This window comes from Chroicocephalus ridibundus, chromosome 7 (genome assembly GCF_963924245.1).
Source record: "Chroicocephalus ridibundus chromosome 7, bChrRid1.1, whole genome shotgun sequence".
Classification (NCBI taxonomy): Eukaryota; Metazoa; Chordata; class Aves; order Charadriiformes; family Laridae; genus Chroicocephalus; species Chroicocephalus ridibundus.
In genome coordinates, this window is record NC_086290.1 from 25,009,243 (window position 1) to 25,023,724 (window position 14,482).

The 14,482-nt window shown below is 38.3% G+C and overlaps 1 protein-coding gene across 6 annotated transcripts in view; it reads left to right on the forward strand.

Moving 5' to 3' along the window:
- The first annotated feature begins 844 nt into the window (after nt 1-844).
- DYNC1I2 (dynein cytoplasmic 1 intermediate chain 2) overlaps nt 845-14,482 on the forward strand; it is a 30,565-nt gene continuing 16,927 nt past the window's right edge. The window contains exons 1-6 of one of the 6 annotated variants that reach the window (XM_063342030.1): nt 845-1,084; nt 2,856-2,973; nt 4,907-5,021; nt 8,442-8,586; nt 13,017-13,076; nt 14,333-14,448. In XM_063342030.1, coding sequence (XP_063198100.1) covers nt 2,866-2,973; nt 4,907-5,021; nt 8,442-8,586; nt 13,017-13,076; nt 14,333-14,448 — 544 coding nt within the window. In that variant the 5' untranslated portion in view covers nt 845-1,084; nt 2,856-2,865. The other 5 variants (XM_063342031.1, XM_063342028.1, XM_063342032.1 and 2 more) reach the window with 5 other exon arrangements.

A 14,482-nucleotide genomic window follows, 5' to 3' on the forward strand; every position in this document is an offset into this window, starting at 1 on the left:
TACATGCCCTTGTAAAAAGTCACTCTCCAGCTTTCTTGTAGGCCCCATTTAAGTACTGGAAGGCTGTTACAAGGTCTCCCTGGAGCCTTCTCTTCTCCAGGCTGAACACCAACTCTCTCAGCCTGCCCTCACAGCAGAGGTGCTCCAGCCCTCTGAGCATCTTCGTGGCCCCCTCTGGACCACTCCAACAGGCCCACATCTTTCTTGTGCTGAGGACTCCAACGCTGGGAACAGCAAAGCAACTTATTACCAGTTGGTAACTCATTGCAGTTTGGGTTTGCCATAGCTTTATGCCATTCAGCATGCACAACTAAGCAGCCTGCTCATGTACAGTGCCGCATCAACCTGGTGACCTAATTCCGCTTGCCGACATCCACACAAAGCAGATTTAGCATGGGTCACTTCGCCTCTAGCCCGACAATCACAGCAAATCGGGCTTTTTTACATTTCACCCTCAGCTCGCTGAAGTGATTATGGCCATCAGCCTGCCCGGCTAAGGGTTGAAATCATACAGTTCGATCAGCGCCCGCACCAGGCTAACTCGCGTCGCTGCCGGCACGGCGGGGGCCAGCGTGGGGCCTCACCCGCCCGGGAAGCCAAAGAGGAGCAGGAAGCGAAGCCCCGCGCAGAAATAAGGCCCGCCGACGTCCGCTCTCCTCAGGGCCGACACCGCCAGGCCCTGTCACGGGCTCCGCCCGCGCGCCCGCGCGCGCGCTCCCGCCACAGGGGAGGGCGCATGCGCGGCCGCCGCCGAATGCGTCCGTTCGTCCCCCCGAAGACTACACCTCCCATCATGCAACGCGCGGCCGCGCCCCACACTCACGCCGTATGGCGCCGAGGGCGAGGCCCGCCCCGCGGGGCGCGCTGCATGTCGGGCGTCGTTGTCTCAAAGCCGGTCCGCCGCCGCTCCACGGGAGGGGTTCGGTGACGGGCTTCTGGGAGAACCCCCACCCCCGCTTCGCTTCGCTTCACGCTCCTTCCCCGCGGGAATCCCTGTCAGATCGCTCCCCCCTCACAGCGCGGGCGAGTGGTGCGTTGGTGTCTGATCGCGCCGCGGTACGGTACAGGCCTCCGTGCCCTTCCTGTAAGTCCCTGCGCATCCCGCAACGCTTTTGGAGTTGGTCTGACCCTCGGCGCCTGCCGTAGGCCGCCGCCTGTCAGCTGCCGGCGCCTTTGTGAAGCGGCGGAAGCAGAGCGGGGCGCCGTGGCCGAGGGGCGGTTGGAGCAGGAGGAGGAACCGCTGCCAGGTGCGCCTGGCGTCGCCGCCGCCCCCGCCCCGCCTCGCCTGGTGGGGATCCTCCGTCTTTCGGCCTTGCCCTGCGGGGCGCGGCGGCAGGGGGGGGCCGGGGTGCGGCCGGCGATAAGTGGGAGGGGGTACGGGCGGGCTCAGGGCGGAGGGGTTGGTAATGCTGCCTTCGCCTGGGCCTCAGGGTGCGGTTTGGGTGGGTGGGTATGTGCTGCCAGGCTCGTTCTCCGGCGCGGCCCGTGCGGGATTTGGGCGGGGAACGCGGTCCCGGCGGCAGCTGGGGGGTGCCGCTGTCACTTCACGGTGGGGCGGCCGCCACGCCCCGGTCGGTGCCGCTCGGCTTTCCTGCAGCGGTCCGCGGGAGGCGGGTGGGGCCGGGGATCCGTGGTGTGGTGACAACGCGCCTCCCGAGTGCCACTTTAAAGCGACCCGGGAATGCTATTTGAAAATGCCGGCCGTATTTTATTTATTTATTAGCGCTTAAATGCTTGCAGACAATATGGAGGAAATAAATACACTTACCCCACTGTACAGACTGTTAAGTATATTGGGGTAGATATATGAGGCTTGCATCGTTTCGCGTGCTTAGATGTGCTATGCAAACACTTGCAGGTATTAATTTTGGATTAGTGAGTAGTTATATTACTAACACATAATCAGGTATCACTGTTGTCAAGCTTAGCGTAAAAGCATTTAGAGATCCCTCGTCTGTTGTAGAAGCACTCCTGCACTTTTTCTACTGACGTGGATTTGCTTACAAACAGGAAAAATTAAGCTTTTATTCACTCAGCCCATTCACACAGTTTTTCATACCTGTGTTTTAAATCTTTGTGAAGCACTGAAATCACTTTTTTTTAATCTTTTGTTTGTTGATGACCTTCTTGTCTGTGTTTAATTAAGTCAGCTGCTTAGCAAACCTTTTTGTTAAATTTTTGTCTTTAAAAGATTCACCAGTTTCTTAGCAGTGTACAAAAAGTTTGTGGAAAAAATTATAATATGCATATTTTACAGAGTTTTTTTGACCATCACACTTGTACTTACTTTGCCTTGCAATTTATAGTAATCCTACTAAATCTTTTAATAAAATTGTATTTTGAGTCCTACAACTGTATGTAGAAGGATATTTAGCTTACATACTACTAAGTTATAGCATGCCAATATTTAAGCTGTTGAAGTGAAAAGTATAAGATAGATATTGTGTTGGTACCCTTCTTGTTCTTTTCCGTCTCATACTTAGCACTGCAGCTGTACAGAATCCTATGGTTAGATTGCATAGCCCCATCTTCGGTGCCTAACATTTCGTTCAAACCAGTTCCTTTAAAACAGCATCAGAACTACCTTGGGAACGGATGCTGTCACCATCTCAGAGTTCTGTTTTAACATAGTTTTGTTTTGGCTCAATCCCTTTAGCATTGAGAATGTGTTAAGTGAAAAATGTGGAATAGGAATGCGACTTCTTTCATTATTATTTTAAGACTTTTCACATTGCTGGTTTTAGTAAGCTAGTGTAGTTCCTTTACTGATAGCTTATTAAAGGAAAGCTGCTATCTTAAAAATCAAAACAGAAACAAAAACCCGACCAAACAGTGTTATGATTTCTGTTGATCAGCATTTCAGCCATGTCTGACAAAAGTGAACTGAAGGCGGAGTTGGAGCGCAAGAAGCAACGATTAGCTCAAATCAGAGAGGAGAAGAAAAGAAAGGAGGAAGAAAGAAAGAAAAAAGAAGTAAGAAATAATTTTCTCTTTGAAACTTGACTGTTTGCATGTGTAACTTGCCCAAAATTTAAGGGTAGGTTCTCTCAGTCGTTGGCTACCTGTTATTCAGGGAGTGTCTATTTAATGGTCTGTTGCTGATGCAAATGGAGCACTTTCATTTTCTGATAAGAGCAAGCACCTACTGTTTTCTTTAGAATTACCCATGTGGTAAGTTAGATATTTTTTTTTTTTAATCCTACACTTGCATAAAGTTTGGATTTCCAAAACTACTTTTGTGCATCATTAATGAATTTTGGGCAATGAAGTATTGCACAAAAGCTCTGCTTAATGAGTTGTGTTGGTGTTATTTAGAGAACTCACTTCTGATGTACAGTTCTGAAGATGTCTGTATGAATTTTCTGTCGGTATTGTTATGGTACAAAAAATGTGCTACATTTTTCTCCTCTTTGACTCATTTTTAGCCTGAATTGTAAAATCAGAGCAACACTCAGGATGTGTATCCTACTCGTGTGTTAGACTTCGTTTGTTAACAGTCTTCTGGATTTCTTTCTACGAAAGTATGTGACATCACTGATTTAGTACCTTCTCCTGAATGCAGATTATACCTCAGAAATGAAACATGGTGGAATGTTTTGGTGGTCTGGGGTACCTTTTCAAGACTTCTGTGTTTTGTTTATGATCTTGCATGTGTTCTAAATTAGTGTATGACTGAAGGCTGGGCAGCTGCCAGCTGCATGATTCAGACAGAGAGGGAAGTATCTGAAATTACGTTCTGATGATCTTGTAACAATGTATTGCTTGTATCTGAAATTCCACATGTGATGCAGTAGTTCATCAGTTGAGAGCTTGCTCTAACATTTGGGAATTGCTTTTTTTAAAAGGAACTGTGCAGGAAATAGAAACATAATGTGCAGTCATGTGAGGAGCAATTAGTATTTAATCATGGCATAGAATAGCTTGGTCTAGATGTTGCTGCTTCTATTAAAGACTTGTGTCTGTATCATCAATTTATATTTACAAAATACTCACTTGCCAATGACTGAGTTTGGAACACCTTAAGCTATGAAATATATTTCTGTAATTGAATGAGCAGTTAATTGAGTGTGGAAGGATACAGAGTGTTCAGCATCTTTCACAGTAGAGCTTGCATTATTTCTAAATTATGGGGATGAGGGTATAATTTTGGGGGTTTTTTTTGTGTGTGGGAAATCTAGCAAGTAATAACACACCTTAAAGAAAACAACTTAAGTGTCTTGTAAACTTGAAGTTACTGCAAAGTTTTTTAAGACTTTATTTTTTTTGTGAAACCTGAAGTTCAGAAGAAAACTTTCTCACAAAACAGCTTTTTGATATTTTAATTTTCAAAAATATCTTAAAATGCATACATAGACAATCATCACTTTTACATCTTACACGTATTTTCTCAGTTGCTAAACACTTCAGCATGTGCTCTGTTCAGCCAAGTGTCCTAATATTTTCTTGACCAAAGAGGGGTGTCTCTTACTCTCATTCTAACCCTATAGTGTTTTCTTTGCCACAGTTATTGTTGCTTCAAAATCGGAACAATATGATCATGTCTTTAAAATACTTTTATATACAGGTACATAATAAATTATTTTTTTTCAGTCTTTGCATGTTACAGTGCTTTGCATTAGTGTAAAAAAGATACTGTTGGTCTTATGAAATGTCAGTCTTTTTGACAAATGAGAAGGTACTATTTGCATGTTATATGTCTTTTAAAGACAGTAGCAATTTTGTGATTCCTGTCTGCTGTTTACTTTATCTACAGAAAGGACCATCAGAATTACTACAGTTAAATACCTAACCTATGTGATGATAGGTTTCAGTAGTATAAAAGAACCTGTGATATCTCAAAAAATAAATGAAACAGTTTTTAATACCTGTTAAAATGCTATAATATAATTATTGAATTTTTTTTTAGACTGATCAGAAGAAAGAAGCTCTTCCTGTACAAGAAGAATCTGATCTTGAAAAGAAGAGAAGAGAAGCTGAAGCATTACTTCAAAGCATGGGGTTGACACCCGAGTCTCCTGTTGGTAGGAATATTAATATCAGATTGAGATAAATGTTTGGGGGTTTTTTGTTTGGTTGGTTTTTGTTGGTGTTTTGGGGTGGGTTTTTTGGGGGGGTGGTGGCTTTGGGTTTTTTGGGGGGGTGGTGATGGTGGGTTTTCTGTTCATTTTTGTTAGAATTGTGGTATGTGTGAAAATCTTCTGGCTGCTGTTTTTTGGGGTATACATGTCTGGGCTTTGTACTGTTTTATCCCACGTGATCTCTGTGATGATTGTCAAGTGATGTGCTTCAGTACACATTACTAGTACTATTTTGTAAAAGGTGTGTTTTACACTTAGTGGATTATTTGGAGTCTTTTAGTTAAAATTTATAAATATCATGTATCTGTTAATTTCTTTCCTTATTTTCTGTGCACACTATTCTTCTGTATTTTTTTTCCTTTCTCTTTTTCATAATGCCAAGTTTTAATTCTGATATTTTTGTGCAGAGTTGGCTTGTTTCCTTTCTGCATCTTTTACGTTCTAATTTTCCTTATCTCAAATATCTGACTGACTTTGATGGAGTATAAAGTTTAAGTATAAAATTTAAAGGATAAGTATAACACTTTTTAACTACCAAAGATGATGATTCCTGTCTATGCCACTCTTGGATGGGTTACCATATTGGTGGTTGATTTTTTGCCTTTTACATAGCCCACATCTCTCTGGAAGACAAAAGCAAAGAGGGTGATAATTCAACGCCACTTTTCATCTCTAGCTCTGAAATATAAGGAGTTTAAAACGTATTTTTCAGTTTGGCTCAATAGTGAAGGTCTCTTTCAACTGGGTTTGCAGATAAAAAATAATAATAATTCGTTATGGATATAGTGTATCTGTGACTATATCTTCATAATGGCTCTTGCATAGTCATCAAAATAAATAAATAATCAAAATAAATAGTTCAAAAGTGAATGTGGAATGAACACCATTATAACTGCTTCCATTCCAACAACCACAGCAGTCATTTGTAGTAGTTTGAACTGTTCTCACCGTTTAGAGACTGCATTTAAGCTATGTTAGCACTAGCATCCAGCATTTTAAGTAATCAGTTCTTACCTAATAGAGATTTTTTTTTTGCAGACTAATAATTGAACACTTTCTTGTGTGAGGTTTTGCCAAGGCAGCTGATGAGACTCTTGCAGAAATGCATGTGGTGGTTGTTGGTGGTTTTTTAAATCTGAAGGAGAATGTAAAACCCACAGGATAGTCATGCCTCAAAGCAAGTCATTGCATAGACTTTGAGTAACTGTTAAAAAGCTCTTTGAGGTGCTGGCGTGTTAAGACCAAGGCATACACCTGCGAGAGTGTTGTGTTTAGTTCCATTGAGCGTCTACTTAACCACATCCTTCATTGTACACGGATTTGCAGAGAACTTGTTCTGTTCCCTTTCAAGATACCCAGATCTGATCTGGATCCTAAATCAAGCCAAAATTTGCAGTAGCATGCCTGCGGCACAGGCTTGGTCTGCTGACCAGGTGCTGGGCAAAGTATCATAGTACGGTGATCATATGCCTGAACTGAAGCTAACTCGCAGCTGACCAGCTTGGTGTGCAGATAGCTGGAGATTAGATTCCTTCATAGAAAATTGTATTAAAAATTCGTAAGGTGATTACTGTTCTGTTGACTGCCAGAGAGAGGTAGCTCTCTCTTTGGGGGAAGGGACCTTAGCAATGCAAGTATGCTTTTCGTACCTTCCATACTCGTGATGTAAGAAGCCATAAGTTAGTGAACCAAAATAACCTTCAAGAAGGTATTATAGTGTCATCCTCTGTTGAGGTAGGTGGAATTTTACTTTGTCTTTTCCTAAGACTGTTGGTGTTTAAACAGGTTTCACCTCACTAATGGGAAAACTTTCTTGGAAACAGTGTGCCCCACAAGAGGGCACTGTAGCATCAAAACTGAGCTACTGGGTTCTTTTGGCCGTACTTACTGCTAGATGGAGCTGACTGACTTGTGTAACTGGTAACAAGATACGTTTCTAATGTCACCCCTTCAGTTAAGAAAGGGTGACATTAAAATGTCATCGTTTCTGATAACCCACAAAAATAATGTAGGAATAAAAAGGCCCGTGGGCATTTCCTTTAGTATAAGTTATTCGATAGATGGTGATAATGTGTTGAAGAATATATATGCACACTTGTATATACACATGTATACCCATATTTATATAGATATATGTATAAAGTGTAAGTGTGTGTATGTATGAATTTACAAAGTATAACTCTAGACCTATATAAAAGTTTCTCCTGTAGGAGGAATGAATCTTCAATAAATTAAAGTATTCATTGTGGTTTTTGTAAATCAAGGGTAGAATTTTTGTCAACCAGAGTCATGTCTCTGTTTTGGGATGGGATGGAAGCATTCTTCAGAAGTCACAATATACTTGTGATTTCTCAATTTAGATCTGCAACAATTTCCTGAATTCTCCCTTGCCAGACCCGTGACAGAGCAGATACCAATTTATATACATAACTTGTGTTCCGTTGGTTAAAGGCTCTTTTTAAGGGTTGTTAAGGAGGGAATGTGTCTTATGAATGTTTTACATATTGGTGAAAAATGAAATGTATAAGGCCTTTCAACACACACTTGATTCTTCAGCATAAACCTAAGTTTCATTAAATAATGAGTTTCACTATTCACTACAGAAGTTGAAAGAAATATTGAAATAGCTTTGTGTTTGCATCAGGTTGCATGATATCATTCACTGTTATATATTGGTTCCAAAAAACATGTTGCTTTTTAAATGTAATAGCAATCTACATGCTGAAAATGAACTGACTTTTAAGAAAAAGTTTTAGTATAACAGTACTAGACTGTCAAGTAAAAAGAAAGGAAACATGAAAATCCCCCCAAACCGAACACTAGGAACTTTGTCGTAAAACACAGGATTTATGTTATTTTGTTCAAATTAGAACAAAAATAACGGCATGCTGTTGTTGAGAGTGTCAACAACAAAGTTGTGACACAAAGTGACAAAGCCACTTTTTTTGGTCCATGCTTCAGTGATTATTTATTTTGAAACAAAATTACCAGTTAAATGCATTCAATGCCTAATTTTTAAGAAAAACTCATGTCAAAGCTATATTAACAAGTGCCTTCCTCTTTTGTTTAAGCAACATGATTTAGTGGAAATTACACTTTGAAAACTGATGCCATCATTTGTCAGAAGTTCCGATTAAGAATATATTTTCAATTCATTTTCACTTAAATGTCTTTCCCTCCATGTCTCTTTTTTTTTTTTTATGCTCCAGATGCATAAGTGCCAAACAATTGCATGAAAGTCCAGCATGAATTGTTAACATTGTCTTTTCCCCTCTCTTTCTACTGTTCATCCATGTATTTTTTGTTTGCCATCACTTTTTTTTGTTACTACTTCATGTTAAATTAATTTGAAAACATCCTAAGCTGTGCAACCTCTGCGAGTAGTAACAGCGGATACCTGTCTGTTTCACTATTTAGTCCCTCCTCCTACCTCTCCGTCTTCCAAATCTGTGAGTACGCCAAGTGAGGCTGGAAGCCAGGACTCTGGTGATGGTGCTGTTGGATCTAGGTATGTCATTTTCCGTGTCATATTCCTTTGCTTAATACTTGTATTCTGAACAATCAAGCTTTAGAAGAAATCAAGGTTAATTACTTGATTATAATATAATAATATGAGGTTACAGTGTTACTGAATCTGTGAACAGTTATTGTTTTACAGAAGTACTTTAAAATCTGAAACGCAACTAATTTGAAATTGCCAACATTAACATGGAGTTTTTTTAAACTTGCAAGTTTAAAGTAAAATGAGTCTGAACGTCTTGTGGTAATGTTCTTGTATGCATTAATGTCTCAGGACAATAGAAAATGGGAAAAGTCCAACTTCTGGGCTCTTCCCAGCTTTTTCTAAAGTAGGGTATGTATGGATGATAGGCTATTTCCTTTTTCCCTCTATTCTGTTGGTCTAATAAAAGATACTGTCTACAAACTTAGCCTTGCTTCTGACTTTAACTTATTTTTTCATTACTCGGAACAGTATTTCTTGTTACCTCCCTTTGCAGCCATCCCTGTAACACAGCTGTGACACTCACAATCTCATTTGGCCAAAAGATAGCACCATGTTAGTACAGACACAGGTTTTCTTGAGTTCTGGTACTCGCCCCGTTTATTTGACCTTTTTTTTGTTGTTGTTCATGCCAGTTTGAGAAATGCTGCTTTAAAGAGACTCAGATAAATATTTCTGTTCAATTAAGAATTCAAAGTGGCAATATATGGGAGATAAGGTGGGAAACACTATTCCAAAGGGAATTTCTACTGTTTCCCATGCACAGTCTGCAAATAATTTTTGCCTAATGGTAACTTGTATTTTCTCAGCAAATTAAATTCATGTACTTAAATTTTACCAAGTATGCATTCTGGATGAAGTTTAGTTAAAGTAGTAATTATCATCGGCTACTTTTGTGCTTATATGAGTAGTTGTTCTGGAGGAAGACTGAATACTTACACCACTTTGAAACATCTTTTAAAAAAGACTGCAGTAACGTCTTGTATGTGTGTGGATTGTGCATGCATAACTACATACAATCTTAAAACAGTCAAGATTTTAATGACCTGAACAAAGGCTACAAGGTACCTATTTCAAAGTAGCAGCCGTTAATTTAAAACAGATAATACATCAGGCAGCAGATATAAACCCAGATTCTCTTTTTTTTTTTTTTTTTTAAACAATGACCAGGTGTGATTTTGTACATAGCTTATTCACTATGCATTTGAAGTTCACCTGTCATGGTAATAAAGAATGAATATAATTGTTCCTTAACTGAGTAACAAGCAAATTTTAAGTTATTTGAAATCTGTGATTATTACGTATTAAATTGTCATATTATATTTAAATTCACTGTTAAGAAGAAAAAATAATTATTTGATTATCACTTTTTAATAAAAAAAAATTTTTCCATTCATACATAATTTAAATTCAATATGGAACAATGTATAGGCCACATACCTGTAATTGAACACCATGTTGTCTACTGAGTTGATCTCCACCTCGTAGGTGGACTGTGCTCTCTGATTGTATGTTCCTTAGACATCGTAACATAATGTCGTATGCGTGCATTTTCTTATGAAGCCTTGAGAAAACTCATATCCAAAGCCTCTATAGCTTCATGCATTTGCAAACTTTCAAACTAAATGTATGTCTTGACAATTTCCCAACCGTGGAAGCATAGAAAGATTGTGGTCTCGAAGGTGTGGAGGTATGCATGTATAGCGAAAATGAAGGCTATCTAGAGCCGCTGTTAGAGTCCCCTTGCTCATTCCCTGACCACTGGATAATGTTCTTCCCCTTCTCCAGTAAACAGATGTGGATATCCTGGTGTATTAGTACAAGTTTGTACAACATTCCTAATGTACACGTACACTTGAACCTGAAAGTTAAGGAGAGAAGTTGGTCTGTGTGTTATCCCTTAGTGTTACACCTGGCATTTCACAGGTGACTCATATCAATATGAGACGTGTTAGAAAGCCCAAGTTGTTCCACTATGGTTGATAATCTTAAAACCATATTAGTATATTATTTCAGTTCTTTTTTTTTTTTTCCTTTTCCTTTTTTTGGTCTGTGGCCATTTGTTCTCTGGTCATGCTGCGACTACACTTTACTTTACAAAGATGATCTCCTTTGTTAGTTTAGTCTTTTTACCTCTATGATGCTGAACATTGCCAGTAACTTTTCTTATTTAGTAATTAGTAGAGCAGTGTTCAGACTGTGTTCCTGCTGTTACTTCCATCTGTCTGGCTTTATTTTCATCAGTAAAGAGTTTTGGTTCCCAGTTTGATACCGTTCTTTCTCTCTTTTCCTCAGTTAAGAGTATAAATTCAAGACTGGAAGTTAATACAGTTGGTTTACTTTTATGCTAGGTGGATGCTTCATAGAATTAGTTTAAATGCAGAAAATACTTTTCAGAGGTATAGGAATTCCATATAGGAATATGCCTGGAAACAGAGAAGTTCAGGCATATGTAGAAGAATGGGAACTTCTTTTCACTGAGTCTTGTAGATAAATTCATTTAACTTAAAGCGTAAGAAATATCTGGAAAGCAAAAGGAACAGTATTTTACATTATTTTGGTAAACATATAATTGGTGAATTTTATCTCAGAATGTTACCTTTATTTTAAAAGAATATCTCTGAGAAAGATTTAACTGTATATCCTGTGCTGCTTGTTGACTCAAACTGTTTTAAAAGGCAGACTGTCCCTTGTGCAACTGAAACAACTGTTGAAAGTTAAAAGAATGCTTTGAAAGCAATAAAGCAACCTCAGTAAGGGCTAGGTCTTAAGCAGACAGAAAAGTTGGAACCTTTTAAATTTGTAGTCCTTTCCCCAAGTTCCTCTCAAGCGGGAATGAAAAAGTTGAGAAAATGTTTGACAGGTATTATGGTAATGCAGCGTTTGGATCTGTAGATAAGTCATCCTTTGCAGAAGCAACCTGAAGGTTGAGGTAGTGGTGGTTTGGGTTTGCTTTATTTTTTTTTATTTTTCTTTTTTGTTAATGCATGATTGAACAACATATGAGCAACAGCCAACTTTAAGTCTCAGGCACCAAATTAAAATCCAAGCTTATATCTGTTATATCAAGAAAAATAGCAGACACCTAAAGACACCTAAAGAATAAGTATACTCAAAGTAATTACCTTTATGTTAAAATAGTGTGTTTTCTGATGCACAAAAGATATAGAAAGGTTTCAGACATGTAGGTATTAAGGTATTGCTGTGGATGCAATAGCTGTTATGTAGAATGATTTTCTAAATATGAAGACAGTGGATTTGTAACTTTTATTTAAACTATAATTATTCTTCTAATGCATTCTTTCTACAAGAACAAGGTAGTGCATGACACACTCATATTTATGAGTTTTCATGGCACGGCCTGTACATTTTTGAGATCAAATTTACTTTTCAGAATTCTGCACCTGGTTTATAAGAACATTACCACGTATGGAATGAAAATGTATAATTACCTTTTATTGACTTATCATAGTGTAAAATATTACATTTTTTTATTTGTTATAAAACGTGATTTTAAAAAAAATTATAATAGTATCTAAGAACTCTAGAAAAAACATGCATGTTCATCTGTTGTCTCTCTTACAAGCTTGTTTTTAAATTCTGCCTGAGGCTGATAGTGGGCAGTAGACTAAATGAAAATTAGGGGAGAAGGGAAGAAGGCTAAAAATGAAGGCAGAGGGAAGATTTATTTCCCCCTTCATATTTCTTTGATACAAGAGTGACTTGAAATGGATCTATTCTATTCATTATTCCACATGACTTTGAAATGTGTTATTAATATAAAGCCCACTATTTCTAAGAGATTTCAATATCTTAAATGGACTTGGCTCTAAATCAGATGACACTTATGAGCCCAAGGCAGTGCTTAACCCATAATTACTGCAATGTCAGATCTTGGAAACTCTAGCAGTTCTCTATCCCAGTGGAAATGCGTTTTTGCCCCTCGACCAAAGGCTTATGTGTTGACTCATTTCCTTTACCAATATGACAGTTTCCTCCACATATTTACTGCTCTGGGCAAGATTGCGTTACGTTAACAAATCTGTCTTCATATGACATGAACAAATCTGAACAGATTTTTTTAAAGGAATTTGAAGCTTTTTATGGTTCTTGTCAGTATTTAAAATGTTCTTATTTGTCTCTCGTAAAGGCTACATTTGTTTGCAGATCTTTAAATTTCAATCCTTAAAATAATTTAATTCTCTTCTAGTAGCTCTGAATCCTGTGTTTGCTTTTTAACTTTTGTTACTGCATGTATTATTGCACTGAATGGTTGCCGAATTTCCCTTACCTGATGTTACATTGCTTTTGTTTCTTGTGAACAATGAAATAGCTATAAGCTTACTGTAACTCTGGCGTTTCATAGTGTGTATTTGCTTCACTAATCTCTGGCCTTTTTTGCTAACGCTGCATGGTTGTTCAACCTGGGGTATCAGGACGCTGCATTGGGATACTGATCCATCAGTTCTTCAGCTCCACTCTGATTCCGATCTGGGGTATTGCATAGATTTCTTATATTCCCTCTTTCATGTACTTATGGATAATAAGTATAAAAGCTTATTTTTTTCTTTAAGACTTCAAGTGGGTGTTAAGAGACTGTTCTGTAAGTAACAGAAATTCACTTTCCCTAGACTTAGAGAAGTTTGCTTGCAATGGGGAAGTTTTTATATTATTTAATATATGCAAGATGCATTTCTAATAACAAAACTTGCTTATTGCTGGGTTTTTTTGAGTCTTTCTTTGGCAAAATGTAAACTTTAAGAAGCCATTTCTTCTAAAAGCTTAGAATAATCGTATTTAAAACCAGAGTCATTCCCATCTTTTCTTATAAATATGCTTATAAAAGCTGCAGCTCATATAAGCACTTACTAAAACCCATATCGTGCTATAAGAATTATGATTCTGCCTACCATAACTTTTCAAAAGGGGTTACTATCTTTCTTTTGCTTTTATCTTAGGAGAGGAGTGAATAATAAGAAACTAAATTTGGAGATAGGTAAATTGTTGTTGGATCATTGCAGTATTACTACAATACATATTGAAATTAGCTTTTCTAGGAAGTTACAATGACTGAACTAAGGTTAAGAGTTTTTGGAAGTACGTTATGTGCTATAGCTTGATATTAGCTATGTATGTGTTTATGTGATCTTCCATTAGCTGAAGTCGGAAAGCTCAGAGGTTTTCAGGATCGTATTCTTGAGTAACGTATTATGGGTAAATCACTTGTCAGTGCGTGAGTTTCAGATTAGACTCGCAGTTTTTCATTCTAAATAGTATTTCAGAGGTAGACAAAAAAGGGCAGCAAAGTTAAAAAGGACTAGGAAATGCCTTTTTCCGTCAGAATAACTAAGCTGTTTTTCAAACTTTAAAATCGTAGAACCACTGCTGTACGAACGTGACTTGTGTGAGCAGATCTGTTTTCCACTGAAAACTGGGACATGTCATATATGTAGCAGTACCCTAGTCAACCACAAAGAGCAAAACTTCAAAATTCTATCCTATAATGCACATAGATATATATTTGTACCTCTTTTTTTGCCACAGATATATAAATAGCTGCTGATTTTAAATAATGATTATAATAAAATATTAGTCATAATCATGTGACTTCTTCGGAATTAAGTTTCCACTGGATTTAAGTTTGACTAAGCAGTGCTGTAACATGACTACTTGGGTGTTTTTCTAGGCAAAATGTGAAGTAATTTGTAAAGTTAAATATTTTTTTTCTGATTTGTCTGTTAATTTTATTTAGACGTGGACCTGTTAAACTTGGAATGGCCAAAATTACACAAGTTGACTTTCCTCCTCGAGAAATTGTTACATATACAAAGGAGACGCAAACACCTATTATGACTCAGCCAAAGGAAGGTGAATGTTTAACTTGTTACTGTCTAAGTTATTT